The 12,764-nt window shown below is 42.0% G+C and overlaps 1 protein-coding gene across 5 annotated transcripts in view; it reads left to right on the plus strand.

Annotated features, from left to right (window-relative positions):
* EXPH5 (exophilin 5) overlaps positions 1 to 9,690 on the plus strand; it is a 38,581-nt gene extending 28,891 nt beyond the window's left edge. For all 5 annotated transcript variants that reach the window (XM_075049978.1, XM_075049979.1, XM_075049980.1 and 2 more), the window contains one exon: positions 1,736 to 9,690. In XM_075049978.1, coding sequence (XP_074906079.1) covers positions 1,736 to 7,086 — 5,351 coding nt within the window. In that variant the 3' untranslated portion in view covers positions 7,087 to 9,690. The remainder of the gene's footprint in view (positions 1 to 1,735) is intronic.
* Positions 9,691 to 12,764: the final 3,074 nt, after the last annotated feature.

The raw sequence follows: 12,764 nt of genomic DNA on the forward strand, positions 1-12,764 counted from the left end.
TGTCACTGGTCACTCTTAGAGTGCATTTCATCTCATACAGATCCAGTTCAGAAGAATCACACCTTGAAAGCGTACCTTTCGCTCTGCTGATTGTGATAGGAGCCCATATTGCATCCTTTAGATGCAGACATAACAGTTACGCAAGAAGAATTTCATCCCAGTTTCCTGCATGCATAATTTTGATAATGATGAATTACTGGGCCTGGTTTTATGAATTGTAAAGCCTCAGACCATGGAATCAACAGGCATTATGGCATTCAGTTAGCTTTCAGGGAGCCTTTATAGCACCAGTCGAAAGTTGCTGGTCCTTTTTTTTTTTTTTTTTTTCCCTTACTGCTGGGAAGCGAGGCGAGATCAGGCCCACCCTATGGGAATACCAAGGTGTTCTTCCATAAACTTTCTCAGATCTATGCAAAAAAATGTCCATGAATATTACTTTTTACCACCCTAAATTACAAGAGATCACAGATTGAAAGCATGATCAGGAAGCAGTGGGTGAGTCAGCAATGCTGGAAGGGGAGAGCACTGCATGGTGGGCTGTGGTTCTTCTGAAACTCACATGCCTGTCACTGCTTTTGGGGTCAGTCACAACTGTGCACACTTGCCCACTGACAGAGAAAAACTGTACATAGCTTGGCTGATCTCCTCCAAATGGAAGACTCAGAAACACCTCATCTTTTTTTGTGTTCTAAACTGACTCTCTCAGCAGTATTCTCTCTTTTGTGCTGAAGAGAAACTTAGAAAAATTTAAAAATTTAGTACTTTTATATCAACTTTTTTATTCCAACTATACATACCTAGCAATGCTTTCTTAATGATTCTGTACTATTAGCACAGATCTGTAATGACTGATCAGTCAGTCTTTTTTATTTAAAAGGATTAGGAAATGCTGTAACAGAACAGCCATATCCATTTGTGTTTATATCTAATGTGTGCTGTTTTCAAAATACAAAAAGAATACAATTAGCAAAGGCATTATATTTTTTGCCAATAAAAATACTTTAAATACATTGCTGTCACTTAGTCTTATGGCTGAATATCTTGGTTAACTGAGGTGTATAGTGTTTAATTCCAGTTCATGAGACTGTCTACCTATATAAATACAGCTTTGTTGCTAGAATGAATCACGAGTTCCTAACTATTAGCCTTTTTTATACGGAAAATACCATTTTTCGGTGCTCATTTTAAAGTAATAAGCTACAGTTTAGTGGAGAGCTTCTTTTCTGAAAGAAACAAACAGTGGACATGCCAGACTACTGAATATGCTTGTTTGATGGTTTGCAGGATTCTGTGTATTCTTGCAGTTACATCATAATTGTGCTTTGTGAACATACAGAAAGGTCTATGTTTGCTTAGTGAATTGTTTTCAGGGATTTTTTGCTTACGAACTAGGTTTGGAAAGTTTACGCACACACACATATATAGTGTGTGAGTAAGAATTCAGACATCAAATTGTTTTGTTTTTCTTTTAAATAGCATAAAGACTAACATTTACATAAAGAACAGTTTTAAGATCAGTCATGGAGCAGCACATTCTTTTTCTTGTAGTCCTAATGGGTAACTGCTGAAAGGTCCTGTGGAGGAAGAAGGTTTGGTTTGGGAAGGGTTTTGAATGCTGAGAAGCTGGCTCCTTTCAAAACCGGTTCTGATTATTAATGTAGTACATTAAACTTTTTAACATAAATAGTCAGAAGATAATTAAAACAAAACCAAGTACCTCTTTTTTCCTGTGCAGTTCTAAATGATCTGGATGACCAGCTGGCCCAGGAACAAGCCCAAGACCCATTGGACAGGACAGTTTCTACTAGCAGTGCATCAAATGTCCAATACAGTAATGCATTCCCTACTTCAAAGAGGCAGACTGTTAGTAGGGGGCAACACAGAAATGACTGGAGTGACATGCCTAGCACATTTTTCCCAGATGGACTGAGAACAATAAGAGCCAAAGATGAACACAAGATTTTCATCAGACCAAGGAAATTACACAGTGCATATATAAACTGGCACCAGACAGCCTTTCAAGAAGATTACAAATATGGTGATCCGGTCGATGGAAATTCTCATCTGCTAAGCAGCAGGATGTCTTCCGTTTCTTTTGGACGGTCTTCAGAAGGTAGCTTATATCCTCCTTCCGTAACACAGAACAGTGGATTTAGGCACAAGAGTTGTATGAACAGGGATACTGCTGGCAGAAGTTACTCTGTATGTTCCCTTCAGAGATGTCCATCATTAGTATCTTCTGACCAGCTATCAGCATCTAGTTTACAATATCCGTTCACAAGGGAGAGCAACAATGGTTTTTTACCAAGGTTTGGTCGACAGAACCCAAAGAGAATTCCTCTGTCTTCTATTGTATGGAACAACACAACAGACTCTCCTGGACAAACATCAACTCAAGAAAAAATGTTTAGAACCCAATCACTGACAGAGTTTCATGCTACGGACCATGGTAGATATCCTAGTTCTTTGCAAGAAACCAAGAAATACTCATGTTACCACTCAAAACACCACTACAGAAGATCTATTTCAAGCAGTAATTGCTTTAGTAGAGTTAGTTGCCCTGACAAAGCTACTTCTCCATTGTCCCTTGATAACTGGGAAAATTATCCTTTATACAAATCAGAAAATAATCTCTCTAGATCCTACTATAGAGACATTTCTTCTCATGGTAAGTTGTATGCAAACCAAAAAAATTCTTATGGAAGAAAAGACAGCTATCCTTCTTGGGCTGATATTCCTCAGTACTACAGTGATGAAGCATTTATTTCCCCTGATGCCAGCTTTGAAGTGATTATGGCTAATTTAAATGACCAGCAGTGGGCACATGCAAAGAATGCCAAGTTTGGTTCACAGCACTTGCAGAATGATTTTCACGTGTATTCTCCAGAAAATACGAATATCAAAAGGATAACAAGAAGTGCAAATAGACCTTTTTCAGAAGTCACGGAGGGCTGTCAGCCTTGGCTAAGTTGTAACTCTTCAGTTTCTTCGTCTAGTATCAGAACTGATGAGTCAGTCTTTCCTAATTCAAAGGACCAAACAAAACCTATAGGACTGAACAGGAATTCAGTCATCGTTACCCAAAGAAATACTAAGGCAGACTTTACACAACTAGAAAAGGTTGCAGGTATGAAACTGCCAGGTGAAGACATGCCGTTACAGTCAGTTTCTCAACAAGCAGATACAAACTACATCAACACCCAGAGTTTTCCCTCTAATAGCCCTGCTTCTGCCATGTTGCAAAGTGATGCATCTCTCTTTAACACAATGAGATCAAAGAGACAAACCCAAATCACTGCCAGAGGAGATACTGCAAAAATGTATACATCAAATGGTGATAAAAGAAACATACAAATGAAGGAAAACAATTGCCCACCCAACAGTGTGTTTAGTCAGCCTCCCTGTATTTTGCCAGCTGATGAGAGCAGGAAGGAACCTTTCCTTCCAAGTGAGAAGGAACAGGAACATAATCTGCATTACGCAGCAAAAAGAGAGAGCATCAAACAGGATAATCAGAGTGCAGAAGCCATTAACCAAGCTACTCCAAAGAGGCAGTCCTCACTGCTGAATGTTGCTTCTGCTCCATCCATTGAAAAATTAGCAAACTGCCAAGGCATGTTGTCCTGTCCTCCTGAATGTTCATCTAGCTCCTCACAAAGTTCTCCACAAGCACTTTCTTATAAACACATTTCTAAATGTTTAGGAACGCTAACTAGTTCTTCAGTAAATTGCACAGTTACTGAATCTCAAGGAGAAGGTGGAAAAACAGCTCAAGTGAGCAGAATAGGTGTTAACAAAAAGATTTCACAGAAAACACTGCAAAATACAAGCACTTTAGTTACTAAGGACTCCAATGGACAATTTACTACTAGTTCTCCACAAAATGGAAGTTCTGGAAATATTTATACGCATAGCTTTGATGGAGACCCCAAGACCTCTGAACATAGTTTAAGTTATTTTTGCCTTGAAAAAGAAAGCGGAAAAATAAGGAGTAATTCACCTTGTATTGAAAGGCTTCACAAGCAAGACAGCTTGCTGAGACATACCAGTAGCTGCAGCATTACTGGCTCCCCTGGCAGAAACACCCTTAAATCTCCTGACCCGCTTGTTATTTATTACACTTTGCCTAGAAAATCAGCTAGCATTGCTGGTAGTATTATGTCAGATACGCCCATCTCTTTACCTAGAGAAAGTAGAACAACATATGATTGTTTAAGGTCTGAAACTCCATGGAGAGCTGATGCCTTTTGTTCTAAGAAAAGAGATGTGTCTTGTTTAGACTCAAAACATTCCTTTTTAACTTCAGCATCATTAAATGCTGCTACAAGTAACAAAGAAAAAGATTACCCCAGTCCTTTAACCAAAAGTCCTAATGATTCAGTAAGTAGTAGTACATCAGTTGAACTGACAGACAGATGTAAACATCTAAGCAGAAGAGAATCCTCTGTGTTTTCAGATTATAAGGAGAGGGGAAATTTTTTGCAGAAATATAAAACTACAAGCACGTTTACAGTTTGTGTTGATGAAGATCATGTCAAGTATCATGAACTAGTTTCAATTTATTACACATTACCACGAAGGCATTCAAGAACATTTTGTAACCTCTTTAGAGATAATTCAGAGGATGCAGATTTATCTTGTCCCAAAGAAAATGCCCAGTCACCAAGAATACAAAACAAGAAAAATGAAGGTCATGTGAGTTTAGCAAATGTTTTTTTCCCCACTACTTTGGAAAAAGAGGTGCCTTCATATTCATCTGACCAAGTATCTTCCGGTCTGGTCACACCTCAGAACTTAGGAACTGCTGTTGATAGTGAAGAAGAGAATTCCCACTTATCTCCTAGCTCTGAGAAGATATGTACTTCAAAGTCAGTGAGTATGGTACCTAGTGGGAAAGATGGTTCAGCAGATCTTTCATTAGCAGAAAATGTGCTTTCAGACATGGTGACAAAAGAAATTTCTTTTGGTGGTCCACAATCCACTGCAATAGTGGCTAAGTCAGGTAAGGCCATGTCTGATGCTTCAAGCAGCCAAAATACAGAAATATGTCTAAAAGAAAAGAAGGACATTTTACAAACAGCCACACCGCTGATGTCCACTTTATCAACCCTTCCCAAGCCAGGCAGACGTTTAGAGAATCCTTTGTATTCTACTTCAACAAATAAAAATATTATACAGAAGGGAAACTCTGAAAACTGCTGTCAGCCCCTTAAAGTGAACACCAATAAAAATCTGAACAGTTTACTCCTCCACCCAGAAGAGAAGAGTTCCCTTGGAAGGAACAGTAACACAGAACGTGCTGATGTGCCACTTCCTCCTGTGGAAGATACGTACAGGGATAGTACTGAAGTCAAACAGAGAGTAAATTTCCTACACCAAACCACCCCTCTATATAATAATAAATGTAGTGGACTGCAATTAAGGGCTGACAGTTCAAGAAAAAATGCAAATTATTTAAACTCTTGTAGCAAAGTGCTTTCAGAGTCTCAGAACAAAGCATCTGAGGTAAGCACAGCTTCCAGTGCTGATCCATTACTTCAGCTAGATGAAGTGGTTAGCACAGATACAGATGAATTAAAGAAATCAAAAATTAAAAAAGAGCAAAACTCACAGAGTACTCAGATAGGTAAAGATTATACTGGTTTGCAGGAATCAGAGAGGTACAGTGAAGGCAGCCTGAACATTAACTGTAAAGATAAAGTCCTCAGGGTTACACAAGATCAGAAGAGAACAGAGAGTGCAGAAGATGAGAACAAGCTTCTCTCTGACTGCACAAGAGACAAAGTCAAAGATATAGAAAAAAGGAAAAACAGACCTTCAATTAAAAATAAACTTGCAGCTGTTTACAAAACAAGTCGAAAATTTTCAAGTAAAAATTTACCCCCTAAACCACATATAAGTAACATTTTTGCACAGAACAATGGAAGTGCCACTTCTTTGGAGGTCAGCATGTCCCTTGACTCATTGATTTCAACAGATTCCCATCAGCCATTCCTGCAGCTGGACAATGAAAATCAGAATCACAGTCTGGACCCTGACAAGAATACGCCAAGACCAAGAACAGCTGAGAATAAGAAGACTGAAAATCAGAATGATCCTTCTTTCCTTGTTAATAACAATTGGAAGTCTTTTACAAGCTCATACACCCCGAAGAAAGCCATCAGTCCCAGAAAAACTGCGGTGAAAGTGGAAAATATGCCAAGTCTTACAACCCTATTTCCAGATAAAACGGTAACCACAAGAAATAAGAATTCCCAAACATCTGATCTCAGGTTAGAAAGCAAAAGCCAGCCCATCTCCCCCAGTGCTACTACATCAGACCCACTGGATGATGAGAAAAGAAGAGCTAGCAGTCGTGCCTGCAGTCCTCCCTTGCCACTTCTAACTGACAAAAACTCAAACACATATGTAAATAGCTGCTTGCAGGCAGACACATGTCCAGAACAAAACTTGACTTCCTGGACAGTGCTTGGTCCGTGTCAAAATACCTGTCAGTCTGCTAGCTTAAAAAATGCTAACTTGCATAGCCATCAGTTGCGCAAGAGTCATGCCAAAAGTCAGCGTGAGCGTCACCTTTCTGAGAGTATTTGTGCTCGAGATTCCTGTGAGACCTTCACCTTGGGAAGCAATATTCTAACAAAAGATGGTATACATGGGAGGAGATTTAAATCTTACTCAGAGCTGTTGTCTTGTGATGAAAATGAAAACTGGGCATCGGACAATGAAAAATGTTACAGCACTAGGAATTTGATGTATCCTTCTGTTGAATTTGGTATATTTGGCAAAGAACAACAGTTGGCTTTCCTGGAAAATATCAAGAGGTCACTCACAGAAGGGCGATTATGGAGACCTTGTCTTCTTAATAACCCTGGTGCTCTCAGAGATAGAGAGACCCCTTCTATAAACAGGGCTGAGCTTTTGAGCTTAAGTTCTGCTGAGAGCAAAATGTCATCGGCTGCTTCATCCCCCCGAGAGCCAACTGATGTCTATCGGGAAGACCCAGCAGCTTATTCAGACTCAGACAGTGATACCACTACTGATGACGAATACTACCTAGATGAGATAGATAAAGAATCAGAGCTATGAAGGGCCCATGGTACTAAGATGGCAGGATAGCTCAGTAGTTTCTGGGCAGGCAAAAACACCTAAAATACTTCGAGCCAGTTCTTGTGCTGCTATAAATTGGTACAACTTCATTAATTTTAAAGAAGTTAGTATGTTGTGTTAGCTTGAGCATTTGACTTTTGTCTTAACAATGGTGAAGCCACATACTTGTTTCTCCTAGCAGGGAAAAAGAATGTTAAAAAATGCCTTCCCAAAATAATAGAAGGTAAACAACTGTGGAGCTTCGGGCAGTGTAACTCCAGAGATGGCTTTCCTCTGAGTCAGCAAGCAGTGGCTTAGGCTCCTGCCAGCTACGCAGTGCTGGAATGGATAAATTCTGGCTTGAGCTACTTTTTCTTACAAGACCTAACAGAAAACCTAGAGGTTACTTTGCTCATAAATTGCTGTTTCTCCAGTTTTCCTCATTTGCCAGATCAAGCAATATAATGCCAATCCATCCCACCCAACAAACACCCCACAAAACGAAACCTGTTCAGCATTTTACAGCATATTGTGTATGAATGTTCTTTTTCTGCATTCCTGGGAAGTGTAGCAGTAATGTCCCTGGTGGCGCTTGTTCTGCTATGCAGTTGAGGCAGATTCCACACCAGGATTTTTCTCCTCAGCATTGCAAGAGCAATGAGCAATGTGAGTTGCAGAAGTGCTGCTAGTGCCTGGGAGACAGCTCAGCAAAGGGCACAGCACTGGAAAAACTCACTGAAATTCCTGAGGGTGTTAAGAAACACAGCTGAGCATGGAAATCTGCTTTTCAGACATGGGAAATTAATAACTGGCACAGCTTTGGCTAAAATTGAGATGAATGGCCAGATTTCTGCCTTTGACTTAGGAATGGGTTAATTTGGATTAGCAATCTGATACTTTAACCCATGCAAAAATGTAAAAATATTTACCCTATTTATTTCCTATATAAACCTCATAGGTTGGATCCTAAGTTGCCCTAATAGTGGGAAGACAACCATAACCAATACAACTTGTTACATCCCTAAGTTCTCCTGCTGCCCCTGTGCTTGGCTGGTCTCAGGGTGAGGCACCTGCAGCCGCTGGGCTCCTTCAGGGCAGCACCACCCGAGGCGGCCCAAGAGGGCACTTGGCTGGGTCACAACTGCACCGTACAGACTGGCGGGTTTGTACATACAAAGTAAATAAAACCAGTAAGAAATCCTCTTTGCCTTTTGCTAAATTACCATCCTTCCTTGGTATTTTTCAACCATTCTTGCTGTCATCATGGTACTTTTTATCCTTTGAACTGAATGGCTGTAAACATTTTCTAGTGGCTCTTCTTCAGCCACACTAATAATGTAGTATTATTACTCAGTAGCCAAAACTCGTCCCTGGCCATTAAATTTCTAACTAAGCTTTGATCTATTCTTATGCAAAATCAGAAGTGGCTCACTGAGCCAGAAGATAGTATTTTTAAATAAAGATACATTCACTTCTACTTTATTTCTAATTTCACATATGGTCTAAGATGATGATCCATATTTTTATACACTTTTTAATTCAATAAAATTTCTGTAGAACATAATTATATTTTTGTAACTGGAAGGACAGTATACTGGTATTTTAAAATAATATATTTTACACAAAACAAGCAATGCTTGTATTACTGACTACTCCACAAGAAACTAAAAGATGAAAATACTGTAGTAGGTAACTGGATTCCTTATTTTTTTATACTGTAAACTTCGTTAAAGAAGTGGGTCTGTAGTTCAAATCTGTACCGATATATAAGTATTATTACTTTATGCTGGGGTAATTTGTCTTTTGTTGTACATAGAAGGACTAATATAGTATTTATAGTCAGAATTGATCTCTATGACATGCCTGTTTTGGAAGGATATAAACATACGCTGACATATGCAATCCTGGAAGGAAATGACTACTGTATAATTGCAATCTTGTAAAATGGGGTATTCTAAGGGGAAATTATGTTTTTCTGTAAATGGCTCTATTCTATATGTACAGGATGCTGTAGAGTAAGACAATAAAACCAGTTGAGTATCAGGAACTTCTGCTGCTGTACATTTCTGCAAAATATGTTAATCCAAAAATTGGGAATACCAGCCTACATAAGGTAAAGAGTAATAAAATAAGTGTTTACAAGGGAAGTAAATGGTCATACAGTTTTTCTTGACTAGAAGTGGATGGTTTAGAACATTTTTATTTGTAAATATTTTCTACCTGTTCAAGAAGTTGGATTAAGTTCTCTCCTTGCTGGCATAACTTTTTTTCATTTGCTGTGCTATGTATGTACAGGTATTAGGTGGCTTGATTCAGTGTAAGCAAGTAAAAACTGCGTTTGGTCATAAATCAGTTGTGGAAGACTGCAGCCTATTGAGGATCTGTAAACTAATATTTACACTAAATAATGGTAGTCTGTAAAACAGACAACTGCATGAAAACATAGGGATAAATATCCTTTGAATAGCAGTCAGCTCCATTCAGTTTAGCAGAGCCGGATTTTGACACCTTTGCTCTTCCAAGCTTTTTCTTTGGCAAAAGTATATTCTATAAATGTTCATAATTTATAGGATTTTCATATTTTAAATTATTTGTTTGAAATAAATTCTGCGTTCAAATGAAAAAATGTATTGGTAGTGTGTTTATTTTTCACTTACTGTGAATGCCATAGACAGTTTATTTAAAAAAATAAAATCCAGCATCTTACTATTGTTGCCAGGATGTTGATGGCAAACGATGCCATAGTTTTAAAACGGGGCACCCAGCCTCAGTCCATCACACAGCTGTCAGCAGCCGTCACGCCAGAGGAGGGATGTGCTGCCTTGGTGATGTGCTTACTGCTGCCTTCTCCTTTCCTGCCAGCTGATGAGTCTCTGGTACACAAACAGTTTTCCATCAGCAGTAGTATCTTTACAGTAGACAGACATGTTAACCCCTTAGCGAGCCATATGCCTACAACTTGCCTTGAGGAGCCAATACTCCATGTAGGGGCCAAGTGTAGTATTTGATGAGTAGTTTTACAAGGTGATGAGCTCCACGTGAAAATGGCTTCAGCTGGAATTAGGCCTGAGCAGAGCCTGGCTGCCACGTGCAGTGTGACGGTGTGTGAGACTCACCAGTCTTTCAACCTTAATTACTACAGCCAGTATATGTGGTACCCGAGTTCAATGACACAGTCCGTCAGCCTGGTTTCAGAGGAAACAGGGTTTATGAGTTAAGGTGGTGTTTCTGTCTGGATCTCTGTCTACCCATTAGGTCACTTGTGTCCCCAGATGACCATTGACCTTTCTAATATCTCAATGGTATTTGAAAGAAGGGACAGAAATCTCATGGTTTCATCACAGGGTAGCTCAGGCTGGAAGGGACCTTGGGAGGTCTCTGCTCCAACCTCCTGCTCACAGCAGGCTCGGCTCTGAGGTCAGGCCTGGCTGCTCAAGGCTTCATCCAGTTGGTGCTTGAAAAATCTCTGAGGATGGAGACTGGGCAACCTCTCTGGGCAACCTGTGCCGCTGCCAGACTGTCCTCATGGAGGAAATGTGTTACAGGCTGACTCTCTTCTGTCAACTTATGCCAGTTGTCTCTTGTCCTTCTGTCCTGCGCCATCTCCTCAATGATGTCCCCAGGGTCACGGGGGCTTCTGTAGGGTCCATCCCCTCCCTAAAGCCGTCTCTGCTCCAGGCTGAACAAGTCCAGCTCCCCCAGCCTCTCCTCACAGGGCCAGTGCTCCAGCCCCATCACCTCAGTGGCCTCCCCTAAATTTGATCCAGTTTATTGATGTCTTTTACTGGGAAGCCCAAAGCTGGATGCAGTACCTAGATGTGGTCTAACAAGTACTGAGTGGAGGGGGATAACGACTCCCCTCGGCCTCTGGCTCTGCCCCTGTTCATACAGCCCAGGCTGCCATTGGCCGTCATTGCTGCCAGGACTCGCTGATGGCCCACGTCCCCCACACTCCCCACCAGGACCCCCAGGGCCATTCCCTCAGAGCTGCTCCCGGCAGCCAGTCCCAGCCCATACCAGCACAGGGGTGGCTTCTTCTCAGGAACAGGGCCCCAAGGACACCAACAGGCCCTGACCCGCTCCCTCCCAAGGGTTCCCCCCACCCTGCCCATGGCCCAGGACAACATTTCAGCCCAGCCTGCAGCCATCAGTCCCTGCCTCAGTGATACGCTGGTCTCCATCTCCCCACAGTCCTCCCTGGCTGGCCGTGGGCCCCACCAAGCCTGGCCCTACCTGCAGGCTGACGTCCCCAGGGCCCTGCAGCCATCCCAGAGCCGTGTCTGACCCTGGTTCCCCTCACAGGGCCTGATCCCGCTCTGCAGATTGACATCCCTGCCTGACCGCAGCCCTGCCCTGTCCCCACAAGCCTCCTGGGTGATGCGGCCTCTCAGCTGCCCCAGATGCTGTTTGCCAGGTGTGGGGCCATCCCTGGTGAAGCCCTGCTGCCAGCCATGGTGCTGTGCTCCTCAACCCCACTCCCCAGGGTACAGCCCACCCTCGCTGCTCCCTGGCACCCGAGTGCAGGAATTTTGTTGAATTTCATGGCCCATTCCTCCGCCCTGTCCAGGTCTCTCAGGATGGCAGCCCTCATCTCAAGCACACCGACTAGTCCCCCTGTTTGGTGTCATCAGCAAACCCAGGGATGGAGCTCTCCATCACCTCATCCATGCTGACCACTCCCAGTCACCTTCTTCTCCAAATGTGCTCCCAGCTGTTGCAGAGGGAGAGGAAAGCCAAGAAGCCATACGTAACTCCAGATTAACACTATACATGTTTTCTCTTGCCTGTTGGGAGTATCACACATTATTTATCCACATGTCAGTGGAGATCTGTGGTTACCTGAGGTGAGGGAGTTTAGGAGACTAAAGATAAAAGCAAGGAAGAAACCAGACGCGACAATTCCACTTCCAAGGAACCTGTTTTTCATGGTCTCTATGCACAGAGACGTGAAGTTCATGTTACTCAAATACACGCAGCATTCATTTGTGCTCTCATTGTTTTGCATGTGACAGAGACGTGAAGTTCATGTTACTCAAATACACGCAGCATTCATTTGTGCTCTCATTGTTTTGCATGTGAAAGTCCAGGCTTGCATGGAAGCTTGATTTAATTCTCCTACAGCCTTGTCAGCCCCCCATCTACCAACACCCTGAAATATCTCCTAGTAGCAGCAAATGCTTCTAATAAAAATGATACAACCACCTTAGGAGACAAATCATTGGAGGTGTTCCCTGTTTAATTACATTCCATCATTCTAAACCCATGAAATTACTTTGTTGTTACATTTTCTAGAGAGTAACACCATGATCCCTCTTTCCCCATCACCAAGCAGTACCGAGGTGGTGATGAGGGCCACCTGCAGTATCTCAGCCGCAGGCCCCCAGAGCACTCAGCTCTTGAACGTGGGTGCGTGCCTGAGCCATGCTGGGACGGGGTGCTGGGCTGAGAAGCGTGAGCTTGGCCTCCTCCCTGGGATGGGAAGGTGAGCCCAGGGGCAGGGAACAACCTGCCAGTATGTCCCAACAGGATGCCTGCTCTGTCCTTTAAATACAGTCACTGTGGGAAATCCTAGAAACAACCAGGAGGAATTTTAAATTATGTTGTTGGTGGTTTTTTTTTTCCCCTTTTACAGCAATCTCTGCCTGTACATAAGCTGATATAGGCAGTAACAAATAACA

Source organism: Buteo buteo, chromosome 18 (genome assembly GCF_964188355.1).
Source record: "Buteo buteo chromosome 18, bButBut1.hap1.1, whole genome shotgun sequence".
NCBI classification, from domain to species: domain Eukaryota; kingdom Metazoa; phylum Chordata; class Aves; order Accipitriformes; family Accipitridae; genus Buteo; species Buteo buteo.